At 39.7% G+C, this 17,955-nt stretch overlaps 1 protein-coding gene across 4 annotated transcripts; it reads left to right on the plus strand.

Moving 5' to 3' along the window:
• Window positions 1–13,989: 13,989 nt before the first annotated feature.
• On the plus strand, window positions 13,990–17,102 carry LOC112340872 (pentatricopeptide repeat-containing protein At2g33680-like). 4 transcript variants are annotated; one of them, XM_024660023.1, is made up of 3 exons: window positions 13,990–14,007; window positions 14,062–14,163; window positions 14,226–17,102. In XM_024660023.1, the coding sequence occupies exons 2-3, from the start codon at window positions 14,068–14,070 to the stop codon at window positions 16,452–16,454; spliced, it is 2,325 nt and encodes a 774-aa protein (XP_024515791.1). In that variant the 5' UTR covers window positions 13,990–14,007; window positions 14,062–14,067; the 3' UTR covers window positions 16,455–17,102. The 4 variants fall into 4 exon arrangements, with proteins under 4 accessions (XP_024515791.1, XP_024515790.1, XP_024515793.1 ...); XM_024660026.1 differs by lacking the exon at window positions 13,990–14,007 and having other exon boundaries at window positions 14,147–14,163; window positions 14,226–14,282; window positions 14,341–17,102; XM_024660022.1 differs by having other exon boundaries at window positions 13,997–14,163.
• Window positions 17,103–17,955: the final 853 nt, after the last annotated feature.

Here is a 17,955-nt window from a genome sequence, read left to right on the forward strand (position 1 = left end):
TTCGTAGGAACTAACTTCAATGCTAAAAAAAAAATCATGATACAACCCATAATATCCTCCTCAACACATCCATAAGCTAAACTTCATAATGCAAAGTTAATGAAGAACATATCTGCATCAATCCAAAAGTTAAGCATAATGAAGTTATGTTCAACAAGTGATCATCTAATCAATCCTCCATAAATCTATCTATAGCAAGATGTAACTCACTTTATAACAAGCACAAAAAGAATCATCGATGATTGATATATCCAAACTCAAATCTAATAAGAATTCAAACATTTCAATATTGATTACTAACTCTTCCTCTCGTAAAATTAATATAGTCCATGACTAAATCACTTTTCAAAGAAAAACTCAAAGCTCAACCCTTACTAAACAATCTTGTCTAGAACACAACTAACTCAAACTTGCCACTCAATTCGTTTGAACATCAATACAATTACTAATTAGCAAATGCATGGATGCCAATAACACAAAGTTATAACCAAATCATCAACACTATCTACATCAAGATTAATGAAACTCATATTAATCCTACAGAGAGACATCTCATTTCACTCGAATCTCAACATCAACAATATTAATGACAAGGCATCAGTTCAATGCCATCAACACCATAAAAAAGCTAGAAGAAAGAAAAAATGAATCACCACTAAAAACTTTCTAACAACTAAGCTAACCAAAGTCGAAGATATTATATTTAGTATCTGAGACTAATTCTTTAACAATACTTAGTTACAGATAATACTTCATCAAAGAGTGATTCACCACGTCCAAGACTCCATGAAATCCAATACTGCAGACTAAACACAACTAAATGATATTGACAAAGGTAGAGTCGACATGCCAACATGGAAAAACCATATAATTTTAATGACACGATCCTCCACAACACCATCCGATAAAGCAAGTCTATCACTGCTAAATTATCATCAAGCAAAGCAAGTGTCAATAGGCCCTAACAAAATTTACAAATAATTACTAATCACAAAGAAACTAACAATCACTCTTTCAACTTGCCTTCATAAGACCCAAACACTAAATTCATGCCATCAAGTCATATACATATCCAATATGAACGTAAAACCTTAGGTACGAGATATAGGAACATGAACAAGCACGAACTAAATGACTACTTGAATCCAACTCAACCGAAATAAACTCACTAATGCATTTAGCCAACAGCTTTGAGCATGCATTGAAAAGGTTAACTATGCATGATCAACACTTAGTTGAAATTAAAGTGAAGACCATGAGATGAATTCATATTGGTACACAACCACCTCACAAACAAGGCTATAGTATAGATACTAATATCTCAACCTCAAACAACTAAGTTGGACATCACTATCTTCAGCCAAGGCACAAAGCTACCAAGACCAAATCAAGATCAGTGAGAGCTCATTACACTCAGAGTCTAATAAAATGCAAGGTGCAACTTGCCACCAAACATAATATTACAGAAGAAAGACACAAAGGTCACCTTTCTAAAAAAGCACAACAGCCACTTTTCTATACCAAATTTAGACACTTTCCAACTTAATTGTCTTAGCCCCAAAAGTTAGTATCCCTTTTGAGTTACATTATACAAACTATTACTAAGGTTTAAGCCAACTAAAGTCAACTCTAACCCCTTCATTAATTTGTACTAACTTATGAAAATGGAATGGTTTTTGGGCAAAATAATCAAAAGATCAGCCATTGGGAAAATTTAAGAAAATTTGTAAAAAAATTTCCATCCTAGAGAAAGAATGACTCTCAATCCAGGAATGCAAACTTTTAAGACTCAGCCAACTTCCTCTTACCAACAACATCACATAAGTCCACCTCAACACAAATTCTCATGACTAACAATATATCTAAGCATCAAACATCTTTGCTCATATTTCTGACATCCAACACTAATATCCATAAAATGTAAAATGAACATCTAAAGCTTGATCACGAAGACTATATCTTCAGATATCCACATTGCACTAACACTCTTTTTCAATCACCTTCAAGATCCAATGTAAAGCCAAAACACTAATAAGAAAAATGACATAAAAAATCAATCTAAGGTAAATTCCTCATCACTCAAAATAAAAATGCCACTTCCATTAACATAAGTGCTAACGATGTCAATGCTTTAGCTACACATCTTCTCCATCTAACAATCTACTCCAAATGCTAACGGATCAACCAACAAGCTATAATAAATGAATGCTACAACCCTTTTCCATCACCTTATAAGCAAACCCAAGGAACGAAGGAACCAACTTAAGCTTAGCGTAATAAATTGCTATCAAGAATTTGGTCAAAACTACTACAATGCTACTACATGTAAGTAAACTAACTTCACCATCAACCACTTTAGGGTTGATCATCGTTTACCCAAGCAACTTCGTAAACACATTGCTCATTATCACATGGATATGATATAAAATTACAATAACTTGATCATCCATTAAGCAACACTATGAGTAATGCCTATATCACTACTACAAAGGTTTACGTAAGTATCAAGTGTCAATTCGATTCGACAAAATCCAACATAAATGCCACACTCCACCGATAGAGATTTACAACACCCAACACCACTAACTTTTTTTCATAATATGAACAAACTTATGCCACTCTCTTTTCGACCAAACTCAATACTAATTTAACACCAAGCTACTCATATAGCAATAGCAAGGTTTCCCGAAAAAGAATTGAGCATTATAACCCAAGTCTTCAATAATAAGCCTAGACAAAATGGTTTAGCGCTTATCCCATAACTCACCATTTGTAAGGCCATCATAATTAACATGCATCAAGATAGAGACTCTTGATTGCATAATATGAACACGGGCAATGAGTTACACCTCATTGCAAATCATCTCTCCAAGAAGAAAAGATGATTTACATATTTGATCCTTTATCTCTAAAAACTCTATTTTCGATCTCATTTTTTACTAAACCTCAAGCTTGCATTCACACTGCTTTTAATCCAATCCAAGAAGAGTTTATGAGAGAGTACTTCAATGATTATTTGAACCAATAGACTAATCCTTATAGTCTTGATTGATCCACTTATAATCATGCCTAAGAAGAGGATCCACTAGTGCCATGCTAAATAGCTATGTATTAGCTTAATTGCCATTCATAACAAACCCAGGGAAGGTTTATGGTACACAGAACAACTCATGAAACCATCGATAAGCTAACATTAATCTTGCCAACACAAAGCGTAACCTTGAGTTGCTAATGTGTCTCACTCATGAGTTCAAGCATAAACTTGTGCAAATGGAGCAACTCAATCCCTCTTATGAGCCCAAAAGCAAGCTCACATTATTACAGTACAAAAAGGTAACCAAATCCATACCCAAAGAACAAATGTAAAATCTTAGCACCCAAACGTGTACCCACTTGGATCATCGTTTTCATCTTTGCGTATGCAACGAGACTAGTTGCTTAATCTCTTGAATAGTACTCTCTGAGACTTATTCTTTGATACCAAATATAGCACATATGGTTTTTACCCTTTATCTTATAGTTATTTACCATAGGATAACCACGAAGCAGAACCCAAACCCTTCATATGCCATATGTCATATGCCACATGCCATGTGCCACGTGTCCAAAGGACAATGGTGTGAAACCCGAGTTTCAGGACCTAGGGCCACTAAACAAAGGAATCATGCCAAACTCCCAAGCATGGAGCCAAGGAGTAATAGCACTAGAGCATGGAATGACTCTTGAGCATACAACCCAAGGAATGAAGGAACAAGAGCGTGGAGCAACTTGGAACAGTCCTAAAGCATTTAGCATCCCAATGCTAGAACTAACATGCAAAATGGAGATAAATGGAGTCTAATGCTATTTTAGCATACCAGTGGCCTAACGCGAGGATATGGTACTCCACCAACTAGCATAATATGGAACTTGGGGTTAGACCCAAGCCAGATGCAAAACAAAGACAGGCACGCAAGCAAAAGCTAAACTATGCCTTAGGTTAGTTGGTCATGCCCGACATACCCACTATCCTTACTATACATTTGGAACCCCCCAAAACCCCCCCCCCCCCCCCCCACCTTAGGAACACACACTTTGGGCTTTCACCCCAAGCCTCCCTCAATACCAGGAGTTAGTCTCTAGGATAAACTCAAAACCTACTAAATATGAAATGTCCCTAGATTGCAAATTTGAATACGGGATGAACACCATTGTGTTCAAAACAATCTCTACATTCCGTAGATATGCCAAATGAGCCAAATGAGTTGGCAAGATTAATATTAGTCTATCAATGGTTCCATAAATTGTTCTATATACCATGGGTAAAAAGTAAACCATCCCTAGGTTTGTTATAGGTGGTGAGTAGGCTAGTCTGTAGCTATTTAGTATGGCACTAGTGAATCCTTCCTAGGCATGATTATATATGGATCAATCAAGACTATAGGGATTGGTCTATTAATATATGTATTTATTGCCATGCTCTCTTATAAACTTTTCTTAGTTGGACTAAAGGCAGTGCGAACGCAAACTTGAGGTTTAGTCAAGTTGAGTCTAAAAAGAGAGTTATCAGGGACGAAGAATCAAACATGTAAATTATTTTCTCTTATAAAGAGATGATTTGTAACAAAGTGTTAACTCATTGTTCATGTTCACGTCATGCAATCAAGAGTCCCTATCTTTATGTATGTTGATTATAATAGTCTTACAAGTGGTGAGTCATGGGATGGATAGCAGTGAAACACTAAACCATTTTGTCTATGCTTGCTATTGAGGATTTGGGTTACAATGCTCAATTATTTTTTGGGGAACCTTGTTATTGTTCTTGAGTAGCTTGGTGTTGGATTAGTGTGAGTTTGGTTATAAAGAGAGTGGCATGAATTTATCTATGTTGTGAACAAAGTTAGAAGTGTTGGGTGTCATAAATCTCTATCGATAGAGTGTGGCATTTATATTGCATTTTGTTGAATCGAGTTGGCACTTGATACTCACATAACATTTGAAGTAATGACATGAGTGTTTTTTGATTGATGATCAAGTGATTGTGATTTTTATATCATATCTATGTGATAGAGAGCAATGTGTTTATGAAGTTTTTTGGTTAAATAATAATCAACCCCAAAGTGGTTGATAGTGAAGTTAATCTACTTGTAAGAAGTAACATTAAAGTAGCTTTAACTTGATTCTCGATAGTGGTTTTTGAGAAATTGCCCATTGGGGTTTTGAAAAGGGTTATAACAGTCACTTGCTATGGCTTGTTGATTTATCCATTAGCACTTAGTAGATTGAATAGTGAAAGTGTGAAGGTGAGGCATTGACAATGCTAGCACTTATGTTAGTGAAAGTGGCATTGTTGTTTCGAGTGATAAGGAACTTTTTTTAGAGCTTGATTTTCCATGTCATTTTTCTTATTAGTGTTTTAGTTTTATACTAGATTTTGAAAGTGATTGAAAAAAAAGTGTTAGTGCAATATGGATATTTGAAGATATGATCTTTATGATCAAGTCTTAGATGTTCATTTCGCATTTTATGGATGTTGGTGTTGAATTCATATATATGGGTAAGATGTTTAATGCTTAAGCATACTGAATTGGTGTTAAGATGAACCTATGTGAAGTTGTTAATAGAAAGAAGTTGGTTGAGTCTTGAAAGTTTGTAGTCTTATATTAAGAGTTATTTTTTCTCTAGATGGAAAATTTTTCCACAAATTTTCTTAAGCTTTTCCAATGGCTGATATATTGATTATATTGCCTGAAAACCATTTTGTTTTCATAAGTCATTATAAACTAGTGAAGGGAGTTGAGTTGACTTTAGTTAGCTTAAATCTTAGTCTATACTTTGTATGATATGGCCCGAAAAGGATGCTAACTTTTTGGGACTAAGGCAATTAAGTTGGATAAAGTCTGGAGTTAGTGTAGAAAAATGGCTATTGCACTTTTTTAGAAGGTGACCCTTGTACATTTCTTCTATAGCATTATGCTTGGTGGTAAGTTGCATCTTGCATTTCATTTAACTCTATGAGAGTAGTGAGCTCTCTTTGATCTTGACTTAGTCTTAGTAGCTTTGCATGTTTACTGAGGAAGGTGATGTCCAACTTCATTATTTACGATTAAAGTGTTAATACCTGTACTATAGCTTTGTTTATCAAGAGGTTGTGTACCAATATAAGTCCATCTCATGGTCTTCACTTTAGTTTTGGATAAATGTTGATCATGCATAGCTAGCCATTTCAAGGCATTCTCAGAACTATTTGCTAAATGCATTAGTAGGCTTATTGCAGCTCAATTCGATTTAAGTGGTTATTTAGTTCATGCTTGTTTTTAGCCTTTATCCTATGTTGATTTACCATAGGATAACTACGAAGTGGAACCTAAACCCTCTATATGCCACATGTCATATACCACATGCCACATGCCATATATCCCAAGGAAAGTGGAGCAAAACTAGAGTTTTAGGGTCTTGGGCCACTAAATAAAGGAACAGAACCAAACTCTTAAGCATGGAGTTAAAAAGCATAGGAACCAAAGTATGGAACGACTCCCTAGTGTATAGCTTAAGGAGCAAAGGGATAGAAGCATGAAGCGACTTGGAACAGTCCTAAAGCATCTAACATCCCAATGACAGGACTAGCATGCAAAACAGAGGCAAACAGAGTTTAGCACTATTTTAGCATATTAGTGGCCTAACACAAGGATATGGGTATTCCACCAGTTAGAATAAGTCTTTTTAGCATTTTCTATTGTGACCTCTATCCACGGCCCAATCTTGTGACCCTCCCATATATCCCTCCTTAGGCTTAAACCCAAGCCAGATGCAAAAAAAAGGATGCAAGAGCTAAACTATGCCTTAGGTTGGTTAACCATGCCCAACCTAACCACTATCCCTACTATACATTTGAAACCCTTGGAACCCCCTTCCCCCCCCCCCCTGCCCCCTCAAGGAACACTTAGGAATTAGTCTGTAGTTCCCCTTATGGAATATACACTCTCGCCTATTTATAATAGATGAGTCTATTGCAGTCTATATAACTTATTTTCAATTCTATAGGTAACTTGCCTTTTTGGTGAGTTTCTTGTGCTTCTTAGTTCCTTTAGCAACACTTCTTGTGCTAAACTATCATTCTCATATGTTGTCTGCACATCATCCCAAAAATTTGTTGTCATGCTATATATTGCCAACTTCAAGCTAGTTTTTCAACTTAGAGTATCTGCCACAATATTGCTCTTCCCAAGTTTATATAGAATCTTGCAATCGAACTCGGCCCAAAGCATTATCCCACCGACTTTGTTTTCTTCGTAGGTCGAGTTGTGACAAGAAGTGTTTCATTGCCATATTATCCATGTAAACTATAAAGTGTCTCCCAAGGTAATGTTGCCACTCCTTGAGCACCTTGATCACTACAAACAATTTCTTCTTGTGGGTAGGCCACTTTTACTGAGCTTTGTCGAACTTCTTCGAAAAGAATGCCACTGAATGATTGTCTTGCTTCAAAACTGCACCTAACACAAAGTTCGAAACATCTATTTCTACCTCATATTCCTTACCAAAGTTTGGTAATGCTAACATAGGAGTCTTCTTCAACTTTCCTTTGAGGTGAACAAATGCCACCTCACATTCCGTTATCTATACCATCTTCCCTTTTCCCATTTAGTTCATTAAAGGCAAGGCTACTCTTAAATAATGTTTGATAAACTTTTGATAATAGTTACATAGCCCCAAGAATGCCCTTAACTCATATATATTCGATAGTCGTTCTTATTCTTGAATCACTTGGACTTTCTTAGGGTCCACCTTAAGCTCGTCCTTGCCCACCACATGCCCGGGAAACTTTACCTCTTATTGAACAAAGTCACATTTGCTCTCTTTAGTATACAACTTGTGTTCCCTTACTTTCTCAAACACCTTCATCAAGTGTTTGGCATGCTCCTCTAGTGTTTCACTATAGATCAAGATGTCGTCAATATAAAAGACCACAAAGTGATCCAGATAAGGTACAAAAATGTGGTTCATCAATGCTAAACTGTTGCTAACGCATTGCACAGCCCAAAGGGCATCACCAAAAACTTAAAGCTTCCATACTTTTTTTAACAAATTGTCTTCTCGACATCTTCCTCTGCTACCCTAATCTAGTAATATTCTGACCTTAGGTTAATCCTTGAGAAGTAACCTCTCGAATAGGTCCTCAATCCTTGGTAAAGGGTACTTGTTCTTCTTTGTATACTTATTAAGCAATTAGTAGTCTATACATATACGCATAAATCCATCTTTCTTTTTCACAAATAGCACTAATGCCCTTTACAGTGACTTGCTCAACCTAACATACCCTTTATCCACCAACTCTTCAAGTTAGTGTTTGAGCTCCTCAAGTTCCTTTTCATTCAACTTATAAGGGGGATGAACCACCACCTTAGCACCCTTGACTAGTTCAATCTTATGTTCTATCAGTCATGTAGGGGGTAACCCCACTAGTAGCTCCTTTGGCATAGTATTTTGAAATTGGTTTAACACCTATTAAATCACTAAAAATATTTATTTTGTTCCTATCTTTTTGTCACTCCCCACTAAAAGTAAGCACAAAAATGCTGCCTTGATTTCTTTAGTGAGTTGTCCTCTCATGAACACTAGGTTCTAATAGAAGTCTCTAGCCTTACATTGCCTTACCTTTAAATCTTAGGCCTCCACCCTGGATCTTTCTCTACGGGCATTCGACAGTCCCTTTAAGTTCCTACTTTGTCCATACAAGGTTACCATAAACTGATTAAACCAATCCATCCCAAACATTACATCAAGTCCAATACGGTGAAATCCATGTCTACTTTCTATGTCCCTACTTTGACTCTTCCTTATCGAAGTACCTCATTAATGTTTTAGGTACTTTGAACAAACTCTTTAGTCCTTGGTTCACCTAGCTATTGCACCATTAGTCTGGCTTGCCAAACTATATCTACAACCATAAAATTATCTGAAGCACCCATGTCAATAAAGATCTTAATAAAGCTACCTCCAAGTTTACCTCAGAAGGTTAATAAATGTCACAAATAACTCTCTACCAAAGTTATTCATGTAATGAGTAACTTTGAGCTAAGAACTACATCACGTACCTTAGTTTGGATTTCACCTAACTTAATAGCCATATTGACTTTGGCCTTCTTCAAGTAGAGACATTCTCTCGAAAAATATCCTACTTCACCGCAATTGAAGAATATGTTGTTCCCTATACTTAGTAGATTTCGCCTTTTTATCAGTGAGTTTGTCCCTTTTCACTTGACTCCCCTACATACTTGCTCGCTAGCCACCAAATCTACCTTTCCAAAACCTTGAGGATTCATTCTTAAAGAAACTCTTCCTGAATTTCCCTTTGCCATATGTCCCCCTTGGTTTGGCTCCTTTGCTAAATGTGGACCCTAACCTCGTTGTGTTCCCCTTTCGCAAGTTATCATTGAAATGCATTTTAATAGTTGCATCCAATGCTTCCTTATAGTTGGTTTGGTTACAATGCATCACCTCACCTCAAGTCCATATCTATAAGCTTGATATGAAGGCATGGAATACATCTATATCACCCATATTCGTGACAAAGATCCTCTTTGTTAAAAATGCATTCTTTGGGCTTGTGAACTTGTCATCACTTGCATCTTGAGTAGAAATATATCCCTCACTATCATTTTCTTCAACATAATGTTTCCCCTCATCCATTGGCACAACATTAAAAGCAGTCTTAGGTTTTTTATTAGAGGGATTGCTGAGCCTTGAGAGAAGGAGGCATCATATAGAATCCTCATATCCATTGTTGTGCCTCAAAGTAGTAGTAGAATCCTTTTTAGTTTGCTATGCCAAAAGGAAACCCAAACATTATAACAGGATTAAAGCAAATAGAAAATTGTCATAAATCTGCTTACCAAAGTGAGCACAAGCTTTTAATCCCTATAAACTCCAGTTCTTCAACTGTAATATACAGCATATATTGGATAGTTTTGCCCTATGCTTGGAAACCCTTTTTACAAATTTCAAAATTTAAAACAGTTATGATTGAAAAGTGTTGAAAGTGAGTAAAGTTTTTTCTACCTATACTATACCAAGTAAAGTTCTTGCCCTTGCTTGCAAAACAGTGACAAATAAATAGAACAAAAAATGTAGAGAAGAGAAGGAGATAAGAAGAATGAAAAGAGAATAGAAGAGAATTTAGCCTCAAACCCTAAAGGCATGAGTAAGAATAATCATATGTCACTCTCTCAACTCTACTTTGCACAAATAATCATAAGCGGGAGAAAAAATGGTTAATTCAATACAAATGCATACAATAGTGAGTAAGGGTTATTTTTCAGCACGTTTAAGTGCTACTTATATACTACATGATTTTATATTCATTTCTAACTACTTAATAATGAACATTGACTAAGTCAAGTCTTCTTCTTTGGATGCCTAATCTTAGGTGTAACTCCATTTTGCCTAAGCCTTCTTCTTTTGCCCTACTTGAGAAGATACACAAGATAAAACATTTACCTCTTCATTAGCTCTTCTCACCTAAATGTTATTACATACAATTGCAACTTCCATATTGTCAAATCTCCTTCAGCATGCTGCTCTTAGGAGAACTCTTGGTCCAAATATCAACACTACACACCTTTGCATAGTACACAATCCAAGTATGAGCCTCACCAATTCATGGAATTGGTTGGAGACTAGGGCTATGATCAACAACATGAGCATAAAGTGAGTGGTTAAACACCATTAACCTAGGACCATCTACAAAGTTGTTGCTATATAGAAAAAAGTGCTATAGTTTAGTTGTTTCACTATAAGCAACTAGTAGAGGAAGGTGACTTCCATTGCAATATAAACAACTAGTAGGGGTGAATAGGTCAAATCCCTACTAAAACATTCATAGTGATTTCTTATGTTCAACCTACTTTTGAGTCATATGCAAATCTTTTTAAGCATCATGATATGAAATTAAAGCATTGAGAGAGCTAGATTGAAAATCAATAGCAACAAAGGATAAACTCAATAGGATGCATTAGAGACATGACTCTAAACAATAGTTCACTTACACTTGCTGTGAACACCATGTTAAAATAGGTGTGCCAAAAAATGATAATTTGGTTTATTTGCTATGAGCAACAAGAGTAAGAGGTGAGAATATAATGCTTTAGAAAAAGTAGTATGGTATGCAATTTGGTCAATTGTCCATTTGGTTTGCAACATTAACAACTTGCTTGAATGCATGGGATGAATGGGTCTATGGGGCCATAAATGGCATTCCACACATAGCATGGGCCCCATCCATGGCATAAGGAATGGATATTCATGATATACTATACCTATGTTTTTTCCACACTGATATTACATATGGACCAATAGCAGCCAGACACATGTTGTGAGTGAAATAGAATGCTTTATTTTCTACCCTTTTACGAATTGCACACCATAAGATTTAGGTTCCTAGTGGAAAAATCACTTGGTGAGATGTCATGGCAGCTCTCACTAATAATACCTTGAATCAAGCTGAATCATCCATATGCTTCAAAGACCAAGCCAAAATCCAAGGAGACCACATACCCACACTGTAAAAAGGCCAATTATGAAGAAGATTAAATACCCCTCTTATGCAAAATTGAAGTTTCAAAAAGCCAATTTAGATAGAGCTAAAGTTTGTTCATTCTTTCCTAAGTATGATTTAATATTTACTTGAGATTCATGTTTGTTTAAGATGTTCTTGTAAGCACTAAGATCTTTAGACTCAGAAGATCTGCTGCCAGAACAACACCAATGACACTTCCAGAATAACCCCTCATGCTCATCATCAAAATCAAGTCGGGTATAGAGTGCTGGAGCAACAGCAAGATTTTATTGCCTTGGGGGAGAAATCCTCCCTCATTTGAATCCACTATAGAAAAAAAGAAATCCATTCATACTGAAAATCTCAAGAATGACAAAAATGAAGTTTGTTGTGGGTGTTATGGCATACATGGTCATAATTGTATCAATTTCTAGTTATAAATGTAATATTAGAAGTATTTTGCAATATCTAAAAGTTCAGAGGGTTTAGATTTCACTTCGTGGTTATCCTATGGTTTTTTTTTTCTTGCAATTTTAAAAATTCTAAGGGGCTTTTATGAAATTTTCCCTTTATTTTATTGAGATAGGAATAATGATATTAACTGTTGTCCAGATATTCTTAGCACCTGTGATATTGGAATTAAATCCGGTATTTTAACTTTATATGAATTTGCATACTGATAATCTCAGATGTATTGTTGAGGTTACAAATATATTTCATTTGGATATGGTGATTGATATTAATTATCAGAATGATGATATTAACATGTGACATTTTAATTGGTTTGCAGCAAGTGATCATGTGATAAAGAAAATACATTATTATAAGTTTAAAAGCTATAATAGTGGTGGTATACTTGGAAATGAATATCATTGTGAAGGTCTAGCACTGTTTATCAAAATCCAAGAAATCATGTCACTTGGGATGAAATGCATTATACTCAACATTTCTATGAGGCATCATTTAATTTGTTCTGCATGGCAATTTTACCCTCTTAACTTTGAAAATGGTTTAAGTGAATTATGTGATTTAGATAATTCTAATAAAATCTTAAATTCTCGGGTCCATAAAATTTAGATCGGTTCCTCCAGTTGGAGATATCCTCTATAAAACGTTGCGATGCCCCCATGGAGTTGAAGCTTAATCCAGCTTCTTTGCCTAGGATCATCACAGTGCAATCATTGGCGTGAGGTTGTCCACTATGAGTGACTGCCTCAATATGGCCTTGAAGTTGGCCATTGTTTAAGGCTTTCTCTCGATGTATGGACTGGTTTCTGAAGATCGATTAGTTTATCCTCATGTATAATTCTTCAAAGAACTTGATAATTCACGTTTGACATTGTCAAATACAACGATTTATTATTCTTTTTCTACTCTGCTCGCGAGCTTGACTCTTCATGGCAAAGTTTTGATCAAGCTTCGCCATGAAGAGTCAAGCTCATAGTGATATAAAATTAGAGACTGCCCAAGGTATCCATGGAGTCTCATTCTTCGTTTATCATTCTAAATTCCAGAGACGAACAGCGCTTGTCTGTGTTTGACACCAACAAGGAGGAGTGGAATGAATGGCCAATGCGCCACGCTCACGACCATTTGCAGCTCTCTTGCCCCTCTTCTCGCTTGCTGTGCTTCACCCAAGGTACGAGCATCCATGTCTATCACGCACAAACAAACCAGTGCTTGGAGCTAGCAAATATTCCAAGTGATCGTATCAAAGAGGGCTTCTTCCAGATCTGGCACTGCTCCTTGTGCCCGGATAATCAGAGCTTGGAGCTAGTGATATACGACGAAGTAGAGCGCGAGGTGCTTTTATACAACTCGGGCACTGGAGCTCTGGACCGAAAGAACAAACTCGATAGTGGCGAGTTGGAGCTCTTGATGGATGTTTGGCCTGGTTGGAACAGCAACACAGCCTACCTCCTCTACTGTTGTTGCGAGCTAGCCACTTACGATCTGGCAAGCCATGAATTGTCCTTCGCAAAGCTGGAGATCCCGGAAGGTTGTATCTCGGATGCTTCTCTCGACTTAAATATGTCGGTGGTGGCGTGCAAGAACAACGCATTCATGGTAAGCTATCTACTGGTGGGAGATTGTTATCATGGGGAATTCGATCACATTGGTATATGGAAGCTGGATGGGGAAAAGTGGGAACTGGTATCTAAAGTTTCACACTCGGATGGGTACGATGACGAGGAGATGTTGAAAGTGGAAGAAGAATATGAGTGGAGATTTAGTTGCTGCAGCGATGGATTTGACAAGATTTGTATCGCTATTGACAAGTGTGAGTTCATGTGGATGTATAGTGTGGAAGCCGACGCATGGAGAAAACTTCCAAGCTATCCTCAGGCTAAAACTAAAATGCTTGACAAGATCATGTTCTTCTAACAAGCTAGAGCTGGAATAAATTCGCAATTTGCTTTGAAAGAAGGGTAGGGTTCTTCATTCTTTTCTTCTTGAGAATGCGTGCTTGGGTAAGGATCGTTTCTAGAGCTAGTCTCGAGTTTTATCTCACTCCTCTAGACCAGAGCTGAATGAGGGCGATCTTCTGGGGCATTCTATGCCGGCGCTCTTGTGCTTGTAGCTCGGAGGAAGTAAGCAGAAGAGTCTCCAAGGAAGACCATACACTCGTGAGCTTTTCTTCTTTTCTTTGCTTTCTTGTAAGAAAGATGATGTTTCTATACTCGAGCAGGCTATCTGGAGCTCACCGAGACGGTGGTGGCCGAGGCCAAGCTTTCGCGATGAAGAGGTTGGAAGTCTTTGTTATAATTCTTGCGAGATAACAGAAGATTTTCGGCTTAAACCAGGCACGGGCATTCTCCTCTCCGGATTGAAGGCATGCAGCAGCCTGAGAGACCTCGAGCTTGGCCACAGACTTCGCAGAAATGCTCTCGAAAACAAGCACATCTACGTCGCCAACTCGCTCGCAAACATGTATGCCAAGTGTGGCAACATGCCGGAAGCTTTCTCGGTGTTCCACGCAATGCCTCGTCGCAACCAGGCATCGTGGAACACCTTGATAGTTGGATACGCAGAGAATGGAGAGAGCGGCACAGCGCTGGAGGTTTTCTCTCGCATGGAAGAGCCGCAAAGGAACGCTCTCACTTTTGTGGCGGCGTCCATGGCTTGTGCGAGCTTGGCAGCGCAGGAGGAGGGCCGGCTCGTGGATGGAAGCTTGGTGAAGTTGGATTGCCTGGAGAGAGGCATGGAGGTCCACTCTTGCGCGTCCAAGGCTGGGTGTGACTCGGAGCTCTTGGTGGCGAGCAGCCTGGTTGATATGTACGCGAAGTGTGGGAGCATGGCGAACGCTCGCAACGTTTTCAGCTCGATGCTTCACAGGGACGTGGTTTGCTGGACGAGTTTGATCCAGGGATACGCAGAGAATGGACAGGGCGAGGAGGCTCTGGATTTGTTTTCAGCCATGTCTGGCGAGTGCGAGCCAAATGCCCGGACTTTCGTGGCCGTGCTGCTCGCCTGCGCGAGCTTGGCTTCTCGAGAAGTTGGCCGGATGATCGCAGATCATGGGAAAGCTAGTGTGAAAGTCAGGGGCTTGGAGATTGCAATGGCTACACACTCGAGAGCTGCGAAGATGATCAATTGTCTGGAGCTGGACGTTTTCGTGGCGAGCAGCTTGGTAGATGCCTACGCAAAGTGTGGGAGCTTGGTGGACGCTCGCATGGCGTTTGATAGAATGCGGCACAGGGACGTGGTTCTTTGGACTTCTCTGCTGCTCGGCTATGTTGACAATGAAGAGTGCGAGCTGGCTCTCGAGCTATTCGAGTTTATGGTTGCCGAAGGTTGTGAACCGGGTGCTCAGAGTTTTGTTGCTGGATTGGTGGCATGCGCGAGATTGGCAGTCGAGGAAGAAGAAGAGACCACGCAAAGTATAGAAGGAAGGCGAGTGAAACTGACAAGCCTCGACAAAGGAATGGCGATCCATTCTCGAGCTCACACAAACTTGGGCTGTTGCGACTCCAACGTTTTCCTGGGAAACACGCTGGTGGACATGTACTCCAAGTGTGGCAGCCTCCTCGACGCTCGGATCGTCTTCGACCGGATGTTCCACCGCAGCATCGCGTCCTGGAACGCACTGATAGCAGGGTATGCTGAGAACCGAGAAGCCGAGCTCGCGCTGGAGCTCTTCTCGCGGCTCGAGTGCGCTCCAAACGCGGTAACTTACGCTGCCGCGCTGCTGGCCTGCACGGAGCTGGCGACTCTAGAGTCCGGGAAGGCAATCCACGCTGCTATCATCCGCTGCGCGCTCGAGAGCGATGAATTGGTGGCGAACAAGCTGGTGGATCTCTACGGCAGGTGTGGCTGCATGGTGGACGCGGAGATCATCGTTTCTACGCTTGGAGAGCCGACGGTAGTGGCTTGGAACGCACTGATAGCAGGATATAGTCGCCAGGCCGAGGCTTCGAGCCGGGCTTTTAGCGCGTTCCAGAGGATGCGAGAGGAAGAATCAGTGGCTCCAAACGAGGTAACGTTTCTTTTGGTTCTCACAGCTTGCAGCCATGCCGGTTTAGTCGACATGGGCCAGGCTTGCTTCGATGCCATGGTTTCTACGTACAAACTCACGCCTGGTATCGAGCACTATCACTGCTTGGCTGATATCTTTGGCCGTGCGAACCAGCTCGAGAGAGCTGTGGAGATTGTGACGAGCATGCCTTACAAGGCCACCTCGGTCAGCTGGAAAACAATCCTGGCCTCGTGTCGAAAGTGGCGGAATGTAGAAGCTGGGAAGTTTGCGTTTGATTCGCTACTTGCGCTTGAGGTTGATGGTCACAAGACTGCGGCATTTTTGCTCATGGCGAGTTTGTATGGGAGCCTTGATATGTGGAAGGAACAAGCCAAAGTGCTCGAGGCCAGGAATATGCTCTTCGTAGATTCAGAGAGAGAAAAATTTGGAAACAAAGAATGATCCTGAATTGAGTCGATTCAATCGAGGAATAGAGAAAAATACCAGACGTGTCTTGACCATTGTCCATGTGTTTTGTGTGAGCTCAAGACGATACAGCCTTGATTATCGTAGAAGGTTTATAAGAGGATGCTGACTTTAGGAAAAGTACATCGGATGGCTGAAAGGAATTTTTCGGTTGTGGTACTGCTTCCTTTGGCTTGAGATCCTGCACGCTTCAAGGCTTTAGCAACTCAGACTGGGCGGGATGTCCTACAATCTGGTGGAGCAGTAAAAAACACACTGTGGCAGCGACTGTGAGTTCAGCCTGCCTTGCCTAGGAATTGGCTTACCAGGCTCACAGAGTAAGCAAGGTGCAGACCACAAGATACGTAAGGCTGCCAATGGCACTGCAATAAAGTACAGCTGCCCATCTTGTTTTTCTCTTGCTCTGTAAAAGGAGAATTTTCACGAGAGAGTTTCAAACCTACGACCATCGGTGTTGGAGCAGGAGAGCATCGCTCCATGGAAAATTGTTGGAGGATATCCTTGATATACTTGTTCTGGTGAAGAACGAGAGAGCTGTCATGGCGGTCAAGCTAGATCCCGAGGCAGTAGTGTGCCTTTCCTAAATCTTTCATCTCAAAGTGAGAAGAGAAGATCTTGACTTGATCTCAGCCAGAAAACTTGCACTGTTGCAAACGAGCAAGGAATCATCAACATAAACAGCAATATAGATTGTGTCCTCTCCAACTTTCTTGTTTTTGCTTCTGAAAAATCCACTTGTGAGTAAAGTCTTCAAGCTTTTTGTACCACTGGCAAGAAGCTTGTTTCAATTCATAAATTGCCTTGTTGAGTCTCCAGACATGGCTTTCCCTTCCCGGAACTTTGTAGCCTTCTGGCTGCATTTCTTCCTCAAGTTCTCCATTGAGGAATGCAGCCAGCAATGTACGGATTGTGGTCAGTTTCACCACATATGCAAAGGTGTCAGTGTAATCAGTCCCAGTTACTTGTTATGGAACAGTCTGGATTTGTGGGAATCCACATGGATTTCACCAGCTTTCTGCCAAGAGGAGCTTTGGAGACTAGATAAAAAGTGTGATTTTTGACAAGAGAAGTGTACTCTTCATCAAAATCCAAATGCCACTTTTCCTTGTCTTTTGAAGCCATAGCCTCACCATAGCTGTGTGGAATGTGAGAAAGTTCCACCCTAGCAAGTAAGGTTTGAACCAAGGACTCTGGTGCATCTTGGACGGCAGCAAGCATCGTCTCAATAAGCTGGTTGAGCGTCTAAGAACTGGTGGTTCTTGTGGCTGTGCATCTGGTTGTGGCAGCACAGAAAATTGAAGGTCACCAACCTGGAATGAGTGGTGGATTGTCTCCCGAAACCATAGCGCCAGGTGCAACAACGCTTGCTGGTGCTGGAAGAGGTGGCTGAACCATGATTGGAACAATGTGGGAGTGAACAAGACCACACAGCCGCGACGGATCGTCACGATAAACTCATACATTTAACCGTCGTAAC

The sequence above is a fragment of the Selaginella moellendorffii genome, unplaced genomic scaffold, assembly GCF_000143415.4.
Source record: "Selaginella moellendorffii unplaced genomic scaffold, v1.0 SELMOscaffold_71, whole genome shotgun sequence".
Taxonomy (NCBI): domain Eukaryota; kingdom Viridiplantae; phylum Streptophyta; class Lycopodiopsida; order Selaginellales; family Selaginellaceae; genus Selaginella; species Selaginella moellendorffii.